At 34.7% G+C, this 15,221-nt stretch overlaps 2 protein-coding genes across 2 annotated transcripts in view; both read left to right on the top strand.

The window, feature by feature from the left end:
* ttn.2 (titin, tandem duplicate 2) overlaps positions 1-15,221 on the top strand; it is a 162,185-nt gene that overhangs the window by 51,622 nt on the left and 95,342 nt on the right. The window contains exons 78-102 of the mRNA XM_077215908.1: positions 145-328; positions 683-766; positions 1,023-1,290; positions 1,389-1,649; positions 1,916-2,125; positions 2,211-2,288; positions 2,393-2,419; positions 2,538-2,591; positions 2,692-2,742; positions 2,997-3,047; positions 3,371-3,442; positions 3,697-3,756; positions 3,946-4,017; positions 4,416-4,592; positions 4,767-4,877; positions 5,476-5,586; positions 5,905-6,009; positions 6,094-6,198; positions 6,487-7,380; positions 11,034-11,123; positions 11,295-11,375; positions 12,130-12,198; positions 12,294-12,368; positions 12,778-12,822; positions 13,146-14,774. Of these exons, the coding sequence (XP_077072023.1) occupies positions 145-328; positions 683-766; positions 1,023-1,290; positions 1,389-1,649; positions 1,916-2,125; positions 2,211-2,288; positions 2,393-2,419; positions 2,538-2,591; positions 2,692-2,742; positions 2,997-3,047; positions 3,371-3,442; positions 3,697-3,756; positions 3,946-4,017; positions 4,416-4,592; positions 4,767-4,877; positions 5,476-5,586; positions 5,905-6,009; positions 6,094-6,198; positions 6,487-7,380; positions 11,034-11,123; positions 11,295-11,375; positions 12,130-12,198; positions 12,294-12,368; positions 12,778-12,822; positions 13,146-14,774 (4,964 nt within the window). The remainder of the gene's footprint in view (positions 1-144; positions 329-682; positions 767-1,022; positions 1,291-1,388; positions 1,650-1,915; positions 2,126-2,210; positions 2,289-2,392; positions 2,420-2,537; positions 2,592-2,691; positions 2,743-2,996; positions 3,048-3,370; positions 3,443-3,696; positions 3,757-3,945; positions 4,018-4,415; positions 4,593-4,766; positions 4,878-5,475; positions 5,587-5,904; positions 6,010-6,093; positions 6,199-6,486; positions 7,381-11,033; positions 11,124-11,294; positions 11,376-12,129; positions 12,199-12,293; positions 12,369-12,777; positions 12,823-13,145; positions 14,775-15,221) is intronic.
* On the top strand, positions 8,261-10,860 carry LOC143723645 (uncharacterized). The gene is made up of 3 exons (XM_077216316.1): positions 8,261-8,558; positions 8,788-10,560; positions 10,847-10,860. The coding sequence occupies exons 1-3, from the start codon at positions 8,306-8,308 to the stop codon at positions 10,858-10,860; spliced, it is 2,040 nt and encodes a 679-aa protein (XP_077072431.1). The 5' UTR covers positions 8,261-8,305.

Genomic DNA, 15,221 nt, shown 5'->3' with positions numbered 1-15,221 from the left:
AGTAGGGGTCACATCCCCCAACTTTGTGAAACACTGCTTTAATATGATTTAATATGATTTAATATGATAACTAGTAAACTATATAAGATTGCCTAAGGTTTTTTATTTTATTTTATTTATTTATTTATTTATTTATTTTTACAGGACTCCATCAAAGCAGAAAAGCCCTAAAGAGGACAAGGATATTGACATTGTTGAGTTGCTTAGAAATGTTGATCCCAAGGAGTATGAGAAATACGCTCGCATGTATGGCATCACAGACTACCGGGGCCTACTTCAAGCTATTGAGTTTCTGAAGAAGGAAAAAGAACAAGAAAGTGGAAGACCAGTAAGATTGAGTCAGATAACAGTACAAGAGCATCGGTTCATTTGGTTGATAAGACCAAGCACATTGTTTCTGTATCAATTAATAATACATTACCTAATTATCTCCCTGACACATTTTAGTGTCTTTCCAAACAAAGTGCACTGCAACCTTATCCTTTGTTATCAAAAATTTCAATTGATTCATGATAATACTCATTTTAATTGATAAATCTTATTTGTTTAGCTTAAATTTACTAACTCAAAGAATATGGTCAAGGAAGGCATTTAGTGACACCTTTCAGGAACTCAACTTTCAAGCCAGGAATGAAAGTAAATTATAATAATTGTTTCACTGCTTGGATTTATTATATTACAGGAAGTGGAAAGTGGTGCAAGAGAGTCTGAGGAAGATTTGGCTAAACTTGTTGCTGATTTGCAAAAGAGGATGGAACAAACAGAGGTTTGAAATCTAATTTTATCATCTGTATTAAATAAGTTATTTCGGACAGCAAACATTCTTGAATATCATTGTATTATATAACAGACTTGTTTCACAACCAGTTCTTACAGTGTTTGCTACAGTACTAGAGTATTGCCTAGAATTTCCAACTTTGCTAAATACAGCTTTGGTTAGTGTCCAAATATTGTGTGCCTAAATACTTTGTGGAGCCACTGTATGTAATTTATAGAGTATTAATGTGTCGTTTTCTATACAGCCTGTCACTGTGGTACGTGATATCAAAGACCAGACAACTGCTGTTAAGAAGGAAGCTGTGTTTGAATGTGAGATTAAGATTAACTACCCCGAAATCACACTGTCCTGGTACAAAGGAACCCAAAAACTTGACAGTGGAGACAAGTATGACATCAAAATTGTGGGTGATCGTCACATCTTAAAGATCAAGGATTGCCAGACAAGAGATGAAGGCAATTATCGTATTGTGTGTGGCCCACATATCTCCAGTGCCAAACTGACAGTGCTGGGTATGTAGCAACATTATTTCCTTTTAGTGAATGCAAAACTTTATAACTATATTTTATACTGTATGTTTTTATAATATTGGCCCTTATTTTATCTACAGAGGCTGAAGTGGAACAGGGAATGCAGGATGTGGCTGGTAAGGAAGGCCAGACTTGTACATTGACATGCCAGTTCTCTGTACCTAATGTAAAAACCCAGTGGTTTAAAAATGGGAAGCTTTTAGAGCCTCATAACAGATATACATGTGCTGTGGCCAATTACACTCAGAAGCTCTCAATCAAAGATGTTAGACCTGAAGACCAAGGAGAATATACCTGCAAATATAAAAATCTTGAAACGACTGCAAATCTTTGGATTGAAGGTTTGTATAGATTCACTGAACTGTCAGACTTATGATTACTGTAAATTATGCCATCTACTAACCTCTTCTATCATCATCTGACTTCTTTCCCTTCACCTCTTATGGAAAAAGAACTCTTCTTATTTTAAATGCCAGGGATTTTTTGTCTTCACATTTTCATGGCTTTCTTTAGTACCAAATCTTAACAGACTGTTTAAAAAAATAAAATAAAAAGTTCGACATCAGATTCACTCCTAATCATCCATCTTGCGTTATCTTTTTTCTAGCCGAGCAAATACATTTCACCAAACGCATCCAGAACATTGTGGTGCGAGAACATCAATCCGCCACTTTTGAGTGTGAGGTGTCTTTCGACAATGCTATTGTAACATGGTATAAGAACACTTGGGAGCTTAAAGAGAGCCCCAAATATACCTTTCAAAGTGAAGGGCGACGGCACTTCATGATCATCCGCAATGTTACCTCTGCTGATGAAGGTTTGTGGAGTTCTAGTGTGGGACCATTCTTTTTTTAATAATATTAAAAAAGAAGGCCCATTTAACCAAATCAATAATCCTTTAGGCGTATACTCGGTCATTGTCAGATTGGAGCCCAGGGGTGAGGCTAAAAGTACAGCTGAACTTTACCTGTCAGGCAAAGGTCGGTACAGCTGTCGTGCTCCAGCATTTACTTAACTAACAATCTCTAGAATATCAAGGCTTCTTACAATTTTTTTTATATATATTTATTTTTCCCCCCCTCAGAAATTGAAATAGAAAGTGTACCTTATGGTAAGTATGTGACACTTTTTAAAGTTTTTTTAACCTATAGTGCAAATTGACAGATTATTTCACATAGTCAATTAATTTATATAAGTAAAATTTAAAATGTTAAACAACACTCACACAGACATCCCGGATACATCAATACAAGTGCCTGAGGCATCTGCATTAACCATTGAAGGTAAGGTTAGGATTTTATAAAAAAATACTTCTAAAAAATAAATAAATCCTTATCCTTAAAATAAGAGACAGTTACTCACACACTTATTATTTTCAAAAAGCTGAATCTTCCACGGAATATTACCATTATGAAGAAAAAATGGAAACGCAAGGTAAAACTGCATTATTATAAGAAATAAACTAACTTTTTCACATCATCCTTTTCATATAGTATCATTCACTAAAATTTACAAAAATCAATTAACCATTCATCTGTTCAACAACAACAAAACATTCAAAAGAATAACATGATTGTGTGAGTTTTTTTTTTCTTTGATTGTCCAATATCTTGCGTGAAATAACCAAATAACGTCAATATTTAAAGTATTCTTTTGACACGTTGTAACAACATTTTACTATTCACCAGAGTATGTGACCTGGACAGAAGAGAGTGTTGTAGAGGAAATATCAGTCACAGGTATTACTGAGAGCTTTTGGGTCAACAAATAATTCACAATGTTGTTCTCACCCTCTTTCCTCTTTTGTTTGCTCACATATTGTTATTTCTGTTTCGTATGCATTTCTGACATTTGTACAATGTTTTTATCTCCCTTTGTCTTCACCATGCCTTCACAATGTCTCATTAAGTTGTATTGTGTGTTGTTTGCAGGTGTCATCATACAATCATATGCAACTTTACCAACTTAAAATCTTTTTAAACAGATTTATTTTAAGATTTTGTGTTGTCATATGTTTCTCATATGTTGCTAATTATCCTAAGGACTTTCTTTGTCTCATCAGCCCCGAGGGTCCCGATCGAAGAGCCTGTCAGTAGAAAAACTTTGGGAATGAGAGAGGTGGCTCCAACAACAGGTACTGAAAGCAACAGCTCACTGCTTTACTACTTGTTGGCAAACATGTTTGGATTATCTTCACATTTGTCATGTTTATGGGTGTGTTTGTAAATTTGTGTTGACTTTCACATCCTTAGTTATGTTGTGTCATCAATGTTATGTGCTGTCAATGTTTTTTATATGCATGGTCACTCTCAAGGCTGAAGCTTTGCTACCCCTAGCAAAGCTACTAGTCTTGATATTATAGAGTAATTGTTCTTAATATTCTCAAAGAATTCGAGGAACCTGAGCCATCTAAACCAGTGGAGCTAAAAACTGAAGTACCTGTGAAAGGTATGCAAATGTCGGTCTAATGTGCTCCAGTTTTAATCAATTTCTGTTTGTTTAAAAAACACTTTTTAAACTTTCTTCTAATTCTGTCTGCGATGTCAATATTCTGTTGTAGTGTAATTTTTTTTTTGTTTGTTTTTTTGTCTAATTGAATATTCTTACAACATTTGTAATAATTTTTTGTCCAAAAAGCCAAAAAGCCTGTGGAAGAAATAGTTACTGCAGTTACAGTGCCAGAGCCAATTGAACGGCCTACAGCAAAAGGTATGCAAAGAACACATGCCATTATTTCCTGTTCTGTGTCATAATACCTGGTTATTAATGTGTGCATATACACCTCTTAAGCTGAAGACGTCCTTTTTACACCCTCTTGTGAATGTAGACATTTTGCTTCAATGTCTGTTTATTTATGTTAATGCATAAACGTTTTGTGAACAAATTGACAAAGTCAGATATGACACTCTTAATTCTTTCCTTATTTTATATCTGGGATCTTTATTGATGTCAAGTCTGCTTGTTCTTTTTCTTATTGCATGCAAACAGCAAATCTTGTGTCTGTCCAATTTTAGTTATCTTGTTGTCTTTTTCTCTGTTTGATGTATGATTTTAACTCTTTCGAAACACTACAAATGTACTAATACCAAAATATGTGTTATATGAAGAAGTGCCACAGCCAGCAGCACCTGTAGCTCCTGTGGCTCCTGCACCTAAACCTGAAGAGCCTAAAGCTACACCAGTAGCTGGGCCCAAACCAGAACCAAAATCCAAGATTGAGCTTAAGCCCGAGCCTGAGGCTAAGCCTACTCCTGTGAAGAAGCCTGAGTCACCTCCAGCTAAAGGTACTGTTAATTGCTTATGCTTCATGTTGTGTGTTCATGTTCTTGTCTACAAGCTTTTTATATACCTGTCTTGGTTGTTGCAATTGTCCAGTTTCCATTACCAAGTGCATTGAATGCGACACTGTATGTTGTTTGACATGTGCTTGTAAACAAATCATTGCATGTTCTTTAAAGTTCTTGTGGAGGAAAAGAAACCAAAACCACCAATTCAAGAGCCACTAAAGAAAGTGCCAACTAAACCCGAGGAAGTCATTGCAGTTCCAATTGAAGAACCTCTAAAGAAAGGTATTGAGTCACTTTATGTTTATTTTGTGTGTGTTCTGAATTAACTAGCCACACTCTTTTGAAGAACACATGATGTACGGTGGCTTTTGTTTGTCAATGTCTTTGTCCTGCGATTAATATTGTTTTTTGGTACATGCTTATTATTATATGCTGTATATTGCTTCTTGTCCTGCTTCCATTAGGAAGCATGTTTTTTGTGACATTGTGTGTTCTTTGACATGCTTATGAAAATAAATCTTTAAACAATATAATGCATGTTCTTTAAAGTTCTTGTGGAGGAAAAAAAAAACCTACCAATTCAAGAACCACTAAAGAAATTGCCAGCTACACTAAAAGTATTGACTCACTTTGTTTTCTTTTGTATGCGTGTCCTTTATTAACTATCAAACTCTTATGAGGAACACATGACTTACAGTGGCTTTTGTTTATGACAGTATTTTTGTCCTGCAATATTATTGTTTTCCCATGTACTCTTATTATACTGTTCATTGCTTCTTGTCCAGCTTCCATTAGGAAGCATGTTATATGTGAGACTGTGAGTGCTTTGATGTGCTTATGAAAACAAATCTTTAAACAATACAATGCATGTCCTTTAAAGCTCTTGTGGAGGAAAAGAAACCAAAACCTCCAATCCAAGAACCACTAAAGAAATTGCCAGCTAAACCTGATGAACCCATAGCGGTTTTAATTGAAGAACCTTCAAAGAAAGGTATTGACTTACTTTTTGTATGTAGGGCTATTTCTTTATTAACTTGCCACAATCTTATGAGGAACACATAACCTTACTGTGTTTTTTTGTGTCATTGTCTTTGTCCTGCAATATTATTTGGTTTAACTCATTATGGCATTTTGTTCATTTCTAATGGTTTATGTTGTGTGATTTTATTTTTTAAGGGCTTTTCATATACATGTCTTTATTGTTGCAATTGTCCAGCTTCCAGGAAGGAAGCACATTTTATGTGACACTGTTTTTGTATGTGTGCCTATGAAATTAATCTTAAAACAGTACAATGCATGTTCTTTAAAGTTCTTGTTGAAGAAAAGAAACCAAAACCAACTATTCAAGAACAACCAAAGAAAGTGCCAGCTAAACCTGATCAAGCCATTGCAGTAGAAGAACCTCCAAAGAAAGGTATAGACATAAAGGTTTTGTATGTAGGGATATTTTCTGTTGCATTTGTCTTTCTTAAAACAATACAATGCATGTTCTTTAAAGTCCGTGTTGAAGAAAAGAAACCAAAACCAACAATTCAAGAACCAACAAAGAAAGTGCCAGCTAAACTTGACCAAGCCATTGCAGTAGAAGAACCTCCAAAGAAAGGTATAGAGATAAAGATTTTGTATTTTGTTTCTTTAACTATCCACACTCTTATGAAGCACTGGGTTTTATATCATTGTCTTTGTCCTGCAATATTATTGGAGTTTGGTGTATTCTTATTTGCAGCTTCTACCATATCTTTTACATCTTATGTCTTAATTTCTTATGTATCTTAAGTCTTTTATATTTAGTTGCATTCATATCTGCCTAAATGATCTTTCACTCATCTTGTCTCGGTCTTAAAACAGTGCGATTTGAAGCATTATTCTTAACTTTAATATTCTTTCTAAGTGCAAGAACCTTCCAAGAAGCCAGAGGCCCCTCTGATATTGGTTACACAGAGAGAAGACTTGGTTGAAGAAGAACTGCCTAAAAAAGAGACTGTTTCTAGCCCTAAAAAGCAGGAAATTGTGTCTCAAAAGGAGGAAATTGTACCTCAAAGGACAGAGGTTTATCTTCCGGCTAAACAGAAAGAGGAAATGTTGCCCACTGAGAAAGATGTTACAGCAAGAAAGGATGAAGGAATTGATCCTCAAAAGAAAGAGCTCCCACTTCCTTTTCAAAGGGATGTGGAAATTGTACCTAAAAAGAAAGAGGTTCCTCTTCCTGCTAAACAGGATGAGGAAATATTACCTAAAAAGAAAGAGGTCCCTCTTCCTGCTAAAAAGGAGGAAATCGTACCTCAAGCAACAGAGGTTTATTTTCCTCCTAAAAAGGATGAGGCAATTGAACCTAAAAAGAAAGAGGTTCCTCTACCTCCTAAAAAATCCTCCCAAGAAATTCTTCAAGAGGAGAAAGTTCCTAAAAAAGATGTGCCTCATATTATGACTCATAAGAAAGAGATACTCCCCACTCAAATTTCAGAGAAGAAAGAAGAAAAAGAAATTTTCTTCATAGAAGAAACTGCACGTCTACAGAAAGATGTGATGCTTCCCACACTAATTTCAGAGAAGAAAGAAGAAAGTGAAGAGATTTTCTTCAGAGAAGAAATTACACATCTAGAGAAGGAAGTATCCTTTATACCAAAACTGGAAGAGAAAGAAGATATTTTTCCTAAAAAGAAGGATGTAGTTGCTGTCACTAAAAAAGATGAGGTCATACTGCCTCATAAGAAAGAAGTTTCTGTTCCTGCTAAAAAGGATGAAGATATTGTACTCCAAAAGAAAGAGGTGACCCCTACAAAAGGTACAACGATATCAGATAACATCTGATTGTCTTTTCTTATTATTCTTTACTTTCCTGTCATATAAACGATTTTCTTTGAAAACTTATCTTGAACTATTTTATTGTACTAATTTCTTAGTGGCTGTGTAGTCCCATATATGTTTGTCTCTTGTCCTTTTCCAGTTTGTTTTTATTCTTCTTCATTAACCTCTTACCACTCGCTAGAGTGATCTCTTGATCCTATGGATGTGAACTTTCACTTATATTTCTTAAAACTGTGCTAACTGAAAATTAAATATAATGTTTTGGTGTCAAGATGGACAGAAGAAGAACTACAAAGAAAGCCAGTTACAGTTCTTTTTCCACCAAAGAAATATGAGAAGACTGAACATACATAAATCAAACACCACTGGATTCTTTGTAATATTTTTATTTGACCTTCTTTTCAACAACTTTTTTCTCTTGAACATCTTTGTCTTCATATTCTGTTTAAATCCCATGGGGTATACTAAGTACAGCAATCTTTAATGTCTTTCAAGTGGGTGAAATCAAACCCCAAAATGTCCAAACTAAACAAAAACAACAAATCACTAAGGGTTTAGAGTCGCCGCACCCTGTTAAAGGTACAGATTATGAAATCCCTACAAGAGAATTTGTGTAAATTTGTATGAAATGTAATGGCTCTTAGATTTAATCTTTTTTTAAAGAGTTGTAAAGAGTTAAGACAGTATTCATTCAAGTTATTTTTCAGCAAAGACACAGCAAAGATTTCCGACTTTTAAGTATACCCCGTTACCAGATTTATGATTCATCTCCATTACAAACGTATTGTCTTTCTATTATCTATGAATCTCTTGGTTCCACTGTTGGGTAAAAAAAATCTTAAATTTTTCACCACATCCAAGATCTTCAAGAGTCCACTTCTGTCCTGAAGAAGGATGAAGTCATGCCATCAGACTATCGGGAAATTGCAATGAAGACAATGCTAATTGAGGAAACTTCTAAAGAGCAAGTCTCTCAACAAAAACCCGTATCACACGCAGAAATACTGTATGACAGAAGAAAGAGCACAGAAATTGACAGCTTACAAATTTCAAAACTGGAGGATTCTTCAAAAGAAAGTAGATTGTCTTCAGAATATTTTAGTATGAGTGAAAACTTTTCTGATGAAAAGCCATCTAGAGCACTTGTAATGACAGGTAAGATAAACTGTAAAAACTAAAAGATAAAGACAGAAAACAGTCCTTACATTATGATTTCAAAATTGTGGATATGATCATTTAGAGTTTAGAGGAATTGCATCTTTTATAAGGAGCAACCCCTCTAAACTCTCAGTGATCAGATATCTCCCATGTCAAAATCATAAAATAAGAAGAGTTGTTTCAAAGCCATAGACAACATTAATCTTCTGTAAATCTCCTTTTACAGAAACTATTTTTCAACATTATTCTTTTGAAGTGCAAGAACCTTCTAAAACGCCAGAGGTTGCTCAGTTATTGGCTACTGAGAGAGGAGATTTAATTGAGGACATATATTATAAGAAACCAGTTGCTGCAGATAGTAAATTAGAAGATATCAAAGGCAAAGTACCTCAAAAAAGAGAGACTTGTCACCAAAAAAAGAAAATTGCAGACCAACTGCCTAAAAAAGATGTTATTGGGCCTAAAAAGGAAGAAATTGTACTTAAAAAGAAAAACGTTGCTGTTTCTCCTATAAAGGAAGAGGTTTCTCTTCCTCTCAGAAAAGATGAAGAAATAGTAGTCCAAAACAATAAGGTTGCTTTTTCTCACAGAAAGGATGAGGAAATGCTACCTAAAAAGAAAGAGGTTCCTCTTCTTCCTAAAATAAAAGACAAAATTGCTCTTCAAAAGAAAGAGGTTAAACAGGAAGAGGAAATGTTACCCAAAATGAAAGATGTTTCTCCCAGAAAGGATGAGGAAACATTGCTTAAAAACAAAGATGTTCATCTTCCTTCTAAAAAGAAAGATAAAATTGTATCTAAAAAAAGAGATGTTGATCTTCCCATTAAAAAGGAAGAGGAAATTGCACTTCAAAAGAAAGAGGATCCTCCTCCTGCTAAACGGGATGAGGAAATGTTACCTAAAGAGAAATATATTCCTCCCAGAAAGGATGAGGAAATCTTGCCTAAGAATAAAGAGGTTCCTCCTCCCCATAAAAAGGAAGAAGAAATTGCACATCAAAAGAAAGAGATTCCTATTCCTGCTAAACAGGATGAGGAAATGTTTCCTAAAAAGAAACAGGTTACCTTTCCTTTAAAAAAGAAAGAGGAAATTGCACTTCAAAGGAAAGAGGTTCCTCTTCCTGCTAATCAATACAAGGATATGTTAACTAAAAAGAAAGACGATTCTCTCAGAAAGGATGAGGAAATTGCATTTGAAAAGAAAGAGAAGGCTCTTCTTCCAAGAACTGATAAGGAAATATTGCCTAAAAAGAAAGAATTTCCTCTTCCTCTTGTAAAGGACGATGCTATTGTATCTAAAAATAAAGTGGTTCTTCCCTCTCCCAGGGAGGAAGAGGAAATATTACTGAAAAAGAAAGAGGTTTCTCTTCCTGGAAAAAAGGAAGAGGAAATTGTATCTATCAAGAAAGGGGTTCCTCATAGAAAGGATGAGAAAATTGCTCCTCGAAAGAAAGAGGTTATTTTTCCTCCCAGAATGTATGAAATATTGTCTAAGGAGAAAGAAATCCCTCTTTCTTCTAAAAAAGATAAGGAAATTGTACCTAAAAAGAATGAGGTTCCTTTTCCTCATAATGAAGAGAAATCAGTTACTCAAAATGAGGCTCCCTCACTGACAGCAGAAGTTATAGTTCCACTGAAAATGAATCAGGTTGTCACTGCTTCTAAAATAGAAGAAACTGTACCTCAGACAAAAGAGATAATGCCCACACAAATTTCAAAGGATAAAGAAGAAAGTACACTTAAAAGAACAGAAGTTGCTCCCTCTCTTGATAGGGAAGAAATTACATATCTACTGAAGGAAATGTCCCACATAATTAAACTGGAAGAGAAAGAAGATTCTTTTCTAAAAAAGATTGTTCCATTTCTTCAAGCAGAAGAACTCTTTTCTGAGCCTAAACCACAGGAGAAAGATGTTAAGCCTAAAAAGAAAGAAATGGTTTCTGTCACTAAAAGAGCAGATGCTACAGTACCTCAAATGAAAGAGGTGACCCCTAAAAAAGGTATAATGACATCAGACACCATCTTGTGTTATCTTATTCTAAAACTTGGTTTCTTAGAAATTATTTTCTTTGAACTTCTTTTAATCTTATACTGAGTTGTTTATATGTCTGTGTGGTCTCGTATGTCACTTGTCTGCTGAATATTTATCGACACAGAAAGTAGAAATTTTCTTACAATTACATCAAGTTGGATACTGCCGGACAAACAACACAAAACATTCAGGACAATATTTTATTTTTTTTTTTTAAGAGAAGAGACTAACCTCTTTTTTGTCCTGTCTTGAAGTCATAAAGTTATGACCCCTGATCTTTAAGTATGAGTGTTTGTCATTTTACCTTTAAGTGTGTAAACAACTTTTTATATTATATTTGTTGAGTTTAATGGTAAAATGGCTAAATTTTTTATTTATTTTTTAATTTAAAAATAAAAAGGTTTGGGTTTATAATGTAAAAATTGTATTTGTGATGTAAAGTAGCAGAACCAGAGAAGAAAACATCTCCAGAAAAGATATCATCTCTAGAGAAGACACCTGCTTCTTTGAAAGAAGTGGCACCCCCAAAAGGTACAATGGGGTTTCTTCAACAAACTCTTTTTATGTCATACTAAATGTTATGTTTCAGTTTGTCAAATTATTGTGGTCTCTTTTCCATGTTTGTCCTGTTTTTGACAAGTCAAATCCTTCATATCTAGGTATTTGTTCATCATAACACATTCAAATTTGTAATTTTCACAGTTGAAAAGAAACCATCTCCAGAACCTGAAAGAAAAAAAGAATCTTTGCCAGAGCCTCAGGGAAAGACAGTTTCCCCAGAAGGTACTTTTTTTTATATGTATGTAATATGTTTTGTCTAACAACAATAGTTTGTTTCTTTTGTTTGTTATATTTTAACCTCATGGGGGCCTTAACATACTGTACATTTGTCATATTTTTATGTTGTTCTGTATCATTTGTGTTCAGTGTGTATACCAATATTGGTCTTGTTATAAGTCTCGAACAGTCTTGATAAAAATGTCATGCTTAGTGAACCACTCTGACTTAGTAATTAATCTTTAATTGTATCACAATTTTGTGTCGTTAAGACACGATCTCTTTGGGGTGCTTAAAACATGTTCTGTCAAATCTATGTGAATGCATGTCCTTGTTGTTTGCATGAGTTCTTATTACTGACTAATAGGTGTCACAGCAAATATCTTTTATATTATAACATTTCTTTCAATAGTTATTTAAAATATAAGCTGTGTGATTTCTCCACATATCTCAACTCCCTATGACTGCTTATCTTGATGTTAAATTGTATCTTGTATCACTTGTACAATTTTAATCTGTAGAGCATATAGAGTAATGTCATGAGAATGTTTTGGACATTACAACTAAAATAACTGATTCTTTATTTTAACATAACGCGTATAGATTTAAGCAGAGCATTTCATGTGTTGTATGTCATGCTTGTAATATCTGTGTGTCTATTTCTTAACCTCGATAGAGGTAGTTCTTTCATCACATTGTTATCTTAAATGTCTTTTGACTTAAATTAAAATCAAACAACACACTTTATTTTAATTTAAAGAGGTCGATAAGAAGGCTGAAGATAAACTCATCTCTAAGCCCCAGGGAGAGAAGACAATTCCAACAAAAGGTATTATGGTAACCACAAGTCTACATCCCTGTAATGTGCTGAGAAGGAATGTCTAGTACAGAAATCTCATCATATCTTTGAAATTTCTTTTGAAGTACCGGCACCTAAAGAACCAGAGAAACCAAAGCCTGCTTCAAAGGAAGAACTGGTACTAGTCCAACCAGTGGAAGGTACTGAAACAGAAACCCTTCTTCAAAATAACTCCCATTGTTTATAATATATCTTTAGGGAATTATTTTAATTGAAAAAAAATTAAAAATTGTTTATAAAAGGTAGGTCATATTCTGCTTCTCAATGTAAAAACTTTGTAAGGTGTGCAGTAATGTCTGTCAAGTTGTGTTTTGCATTTGTTTCTCTTATGTGTAAGCTATTAAGTGAATGTATTTAATAGCTTCCCCTTTAAGTTTCCACTTCATATTGAGAGGTGTCTTCTTTAGCAACTCACAACCAGTGAAAATGCACATTTTCTGCACATTTTGATTTCCATTATTTAATTTAGACACTTTTCTTTGCAGTAGATAAGAAATATTGTTATTGTAATTTTTTTAAAACTTTTTTGTGACCACATTTCTAAATCAGATGGTGAAAAGGGACCAGTTTCTGCACCTGGACCAGGAAAGAAAGGTAAAAGCATTAAAAAAAATTAAATCTTACCGAAAATATTTTCTCGCAGATGGTTGAGCCATTTTAGATTAGATCTTCTCTCTAATTTTATTTGTGATGTTATTTTGAATTTGGTTATGTGTATTAAAAAATGTTATATGTTGTCAGTTCCACCTTTGTCCCTTTGTCTGTTATTGATTGTTCTTTAGTCTTGTATTATGTTTTGTCTTGTCATGTTGTTGTACTTGGAGGCCAAAGGATGTTACTGTGTTAAATGTGCTGTGGTTGTTTTTTTTTTGTATGTACCATTCACTTTATAATGCAATAAATTTCCAAATCTGAAGGCAAAGTTCTTAAAATAAAGGAACAAGAGGGAAGATTTGAAATTCCTACCTTAAAGAAAGCTAGAAGAGTATCCAAAGATAAAGACGAAGATCAAGAAATGGCCAAACTGAAGAAAGTGCTCAAACCACAAGAGGAAGAATATAAAGAAGGCCCAAAAGTGTATGCTAAAGCTCACACTGAAGTTATCATAACTAAAAGTTATGAGGCAGAAATGCATTTTGAGACTTTTGAAACTACCAAGAGAGTTGAGAAAATTCAACCTGAGGTAGACAAAAAGAGTCGAGTTGATCCTGATCAAACATCACCTCAGATAAAGCCAGAAAGCGAAGTAGAAGAAAAAGCAAAGCACACGACAATAGGAAAGGTTCCAAAAAAAGATACACCAGAGGAGCCTGGCTTCGCACTGAAAAAGGTTAAAAAGTTACCATTAGACAAAAAAGAACAAGAATCTGTAAAATTAAAGCCATTTGAGAAACCTGTAAAACCGCCAGCTGAAACTGAAAAAGACACCAAAAAAGATGAAAAAGGAAGAGAACCTGTAACTTTTGACAGAAGTAGAGAACCAGTTACTTTTCAGAAAGGAGAGCGACCTGAAAAGTATGAATTGCCAAAAGAACTTGATGTCCTCATGAAAAAAGAAGTGCCCTCGGTTCCTGATAAAACGGAACCAGAGGAAGTTGCCGTTAAAGCAGTAACCAGACCTTCCAAAGATGAAGCACCTTCAGAGCCTAAAGAGAAATTATTTAAAAGTAAAGGTAAAATTCCATCTAAAGATCAAGAGTCTGAAAAGGTTCAACTCAAACCATTTATGAAGAAACCTTCAGCTGGATCACCAAAAGAAAAGGAGGTTCCAGAGCCAGAAGAACAAAAACCAATTGAATTGTCACCACTTAGTAGAGCACCAAAATATGAAATTAAAAAAGAACCAAGTATTCCACCGAAAAGAGTTGAGAGTCAAGAAACTCCAGACAAAGGTAAAGAGGTTCAGAAGATACCAACTAAAGTACCCGTAGAAGACAAAAAGATGCTACCTAAAAAGGTTACCCCGGTAAAGGACATTACACTAAAGGAAGATGAGAAGAAGCCTATAGTCACCAAAAAGGGTATTTTACCCAAAGAGGCTGAGGAGAAAGAAGACATAATTCTAAAACCCATTGAGCATGAAGAGGGTGGTGTAGAGTCTGAAAAGATTCCTTTGCCCAAGGTTGGGAAACCAAAGCTAACTGAATTAGTTCCTGTGGAGAGGAAGCCTAGTGAGGATTTAGCAAAGAAGCCTAAGAAAGTTTCACCCAAAGACTCAATTGAAGCTGTTATCTTGAAAAAAGTACCTTCAAAGGTTTCACCTGAGGTGGAGAAATTTGAAGAAACTCTTCCTATTTCTGAAGTAGAGGAGATTCAAGTCCTAAAGGAGCTGTCTCCTGGAGCTGTACAGTTAAGAAAAGTGTCAACCCAGTTTGAGGAAGAAGTATTTGAAGAAGAGTTTGAGGCTGAATTTGAAGCTGAAGATGAAGAAGAAGCGTGGGGATGGGAGGTTGCTTCTCGAGACAGTTATGGTTCAGAAGGCTCTGAAGAAAGATATTTGGAGGAAGGGGCACTTGAGACTCCTGGGATGCCAGGGGGTAGACGAGGTGAGAGGGTGGCTGTGAACTACACCATTGAATGCCTCATTTTCCGTGCTATGGAAACCAGCCCCCTATTTTTATTTATTTTCTTCCCAGATAATTTCCATTTCTACATCCATGTCCATCCACATAAAACTGCTAAATCTTGTCTGCCGCCTTCTTCATCTTCTTTCAATCTTCATTGTGGCATGTGTGTTGTATTTAAATGTCTTTTCATCTTGTTTGTTGTTTATCTGTTTCTTCATTGATCTATGAAGTATAACCAATGGTGGTAGGAATGGTTTTCGTAATTGGATCGTAACTTGTCATCTAACTTCCCATTAATAGGAAGCATGATTTTTATCATCTTCATGACCCTTCATTCCCTATGTTTAGTATTTTCCCGTTTGTCTCTAAGTGTTTCTTCATTAACTGACATTTTAATTACATTTTTCATGTCCATGAATTGAAAAT

This window comes from Siphateles boraxobius, unplaced genomic scaffold (genome assembly GCF_051911475.1).
Source record: "Siphateles boraxobius isolate OS27281-9 unplaced genomic scaffold, OSU_SipBor_1 7, whole genome shotgun sequence".
Lineage (NCBI taxonomy): Eukaryota > Metazoa > Chordata > Actinopteri > Cypriniformes > Leuciscidae > Siphateles > Siphateles boraxobius.
Note: the sequence above shows the minus strand (reverse complement) of the source record. Positions and strands in the feature narration are given on the sequence as shown.

Coding starts and splice junctions, on each gene's coding strand:
- LOC143723645 (XM_077216316.1), top strand. CDS start 8,306: ATGCCATCAGACTATCGGGAAATTGCAATGAAGACAATGCTAATTGAG. Junction 8,559..8,787: donor TAGAGCACTTGTAATGACAG/GTAAGATAAACT, acceptor CTCCTTTTACAG/AAACTATTTTTCAACATTAT.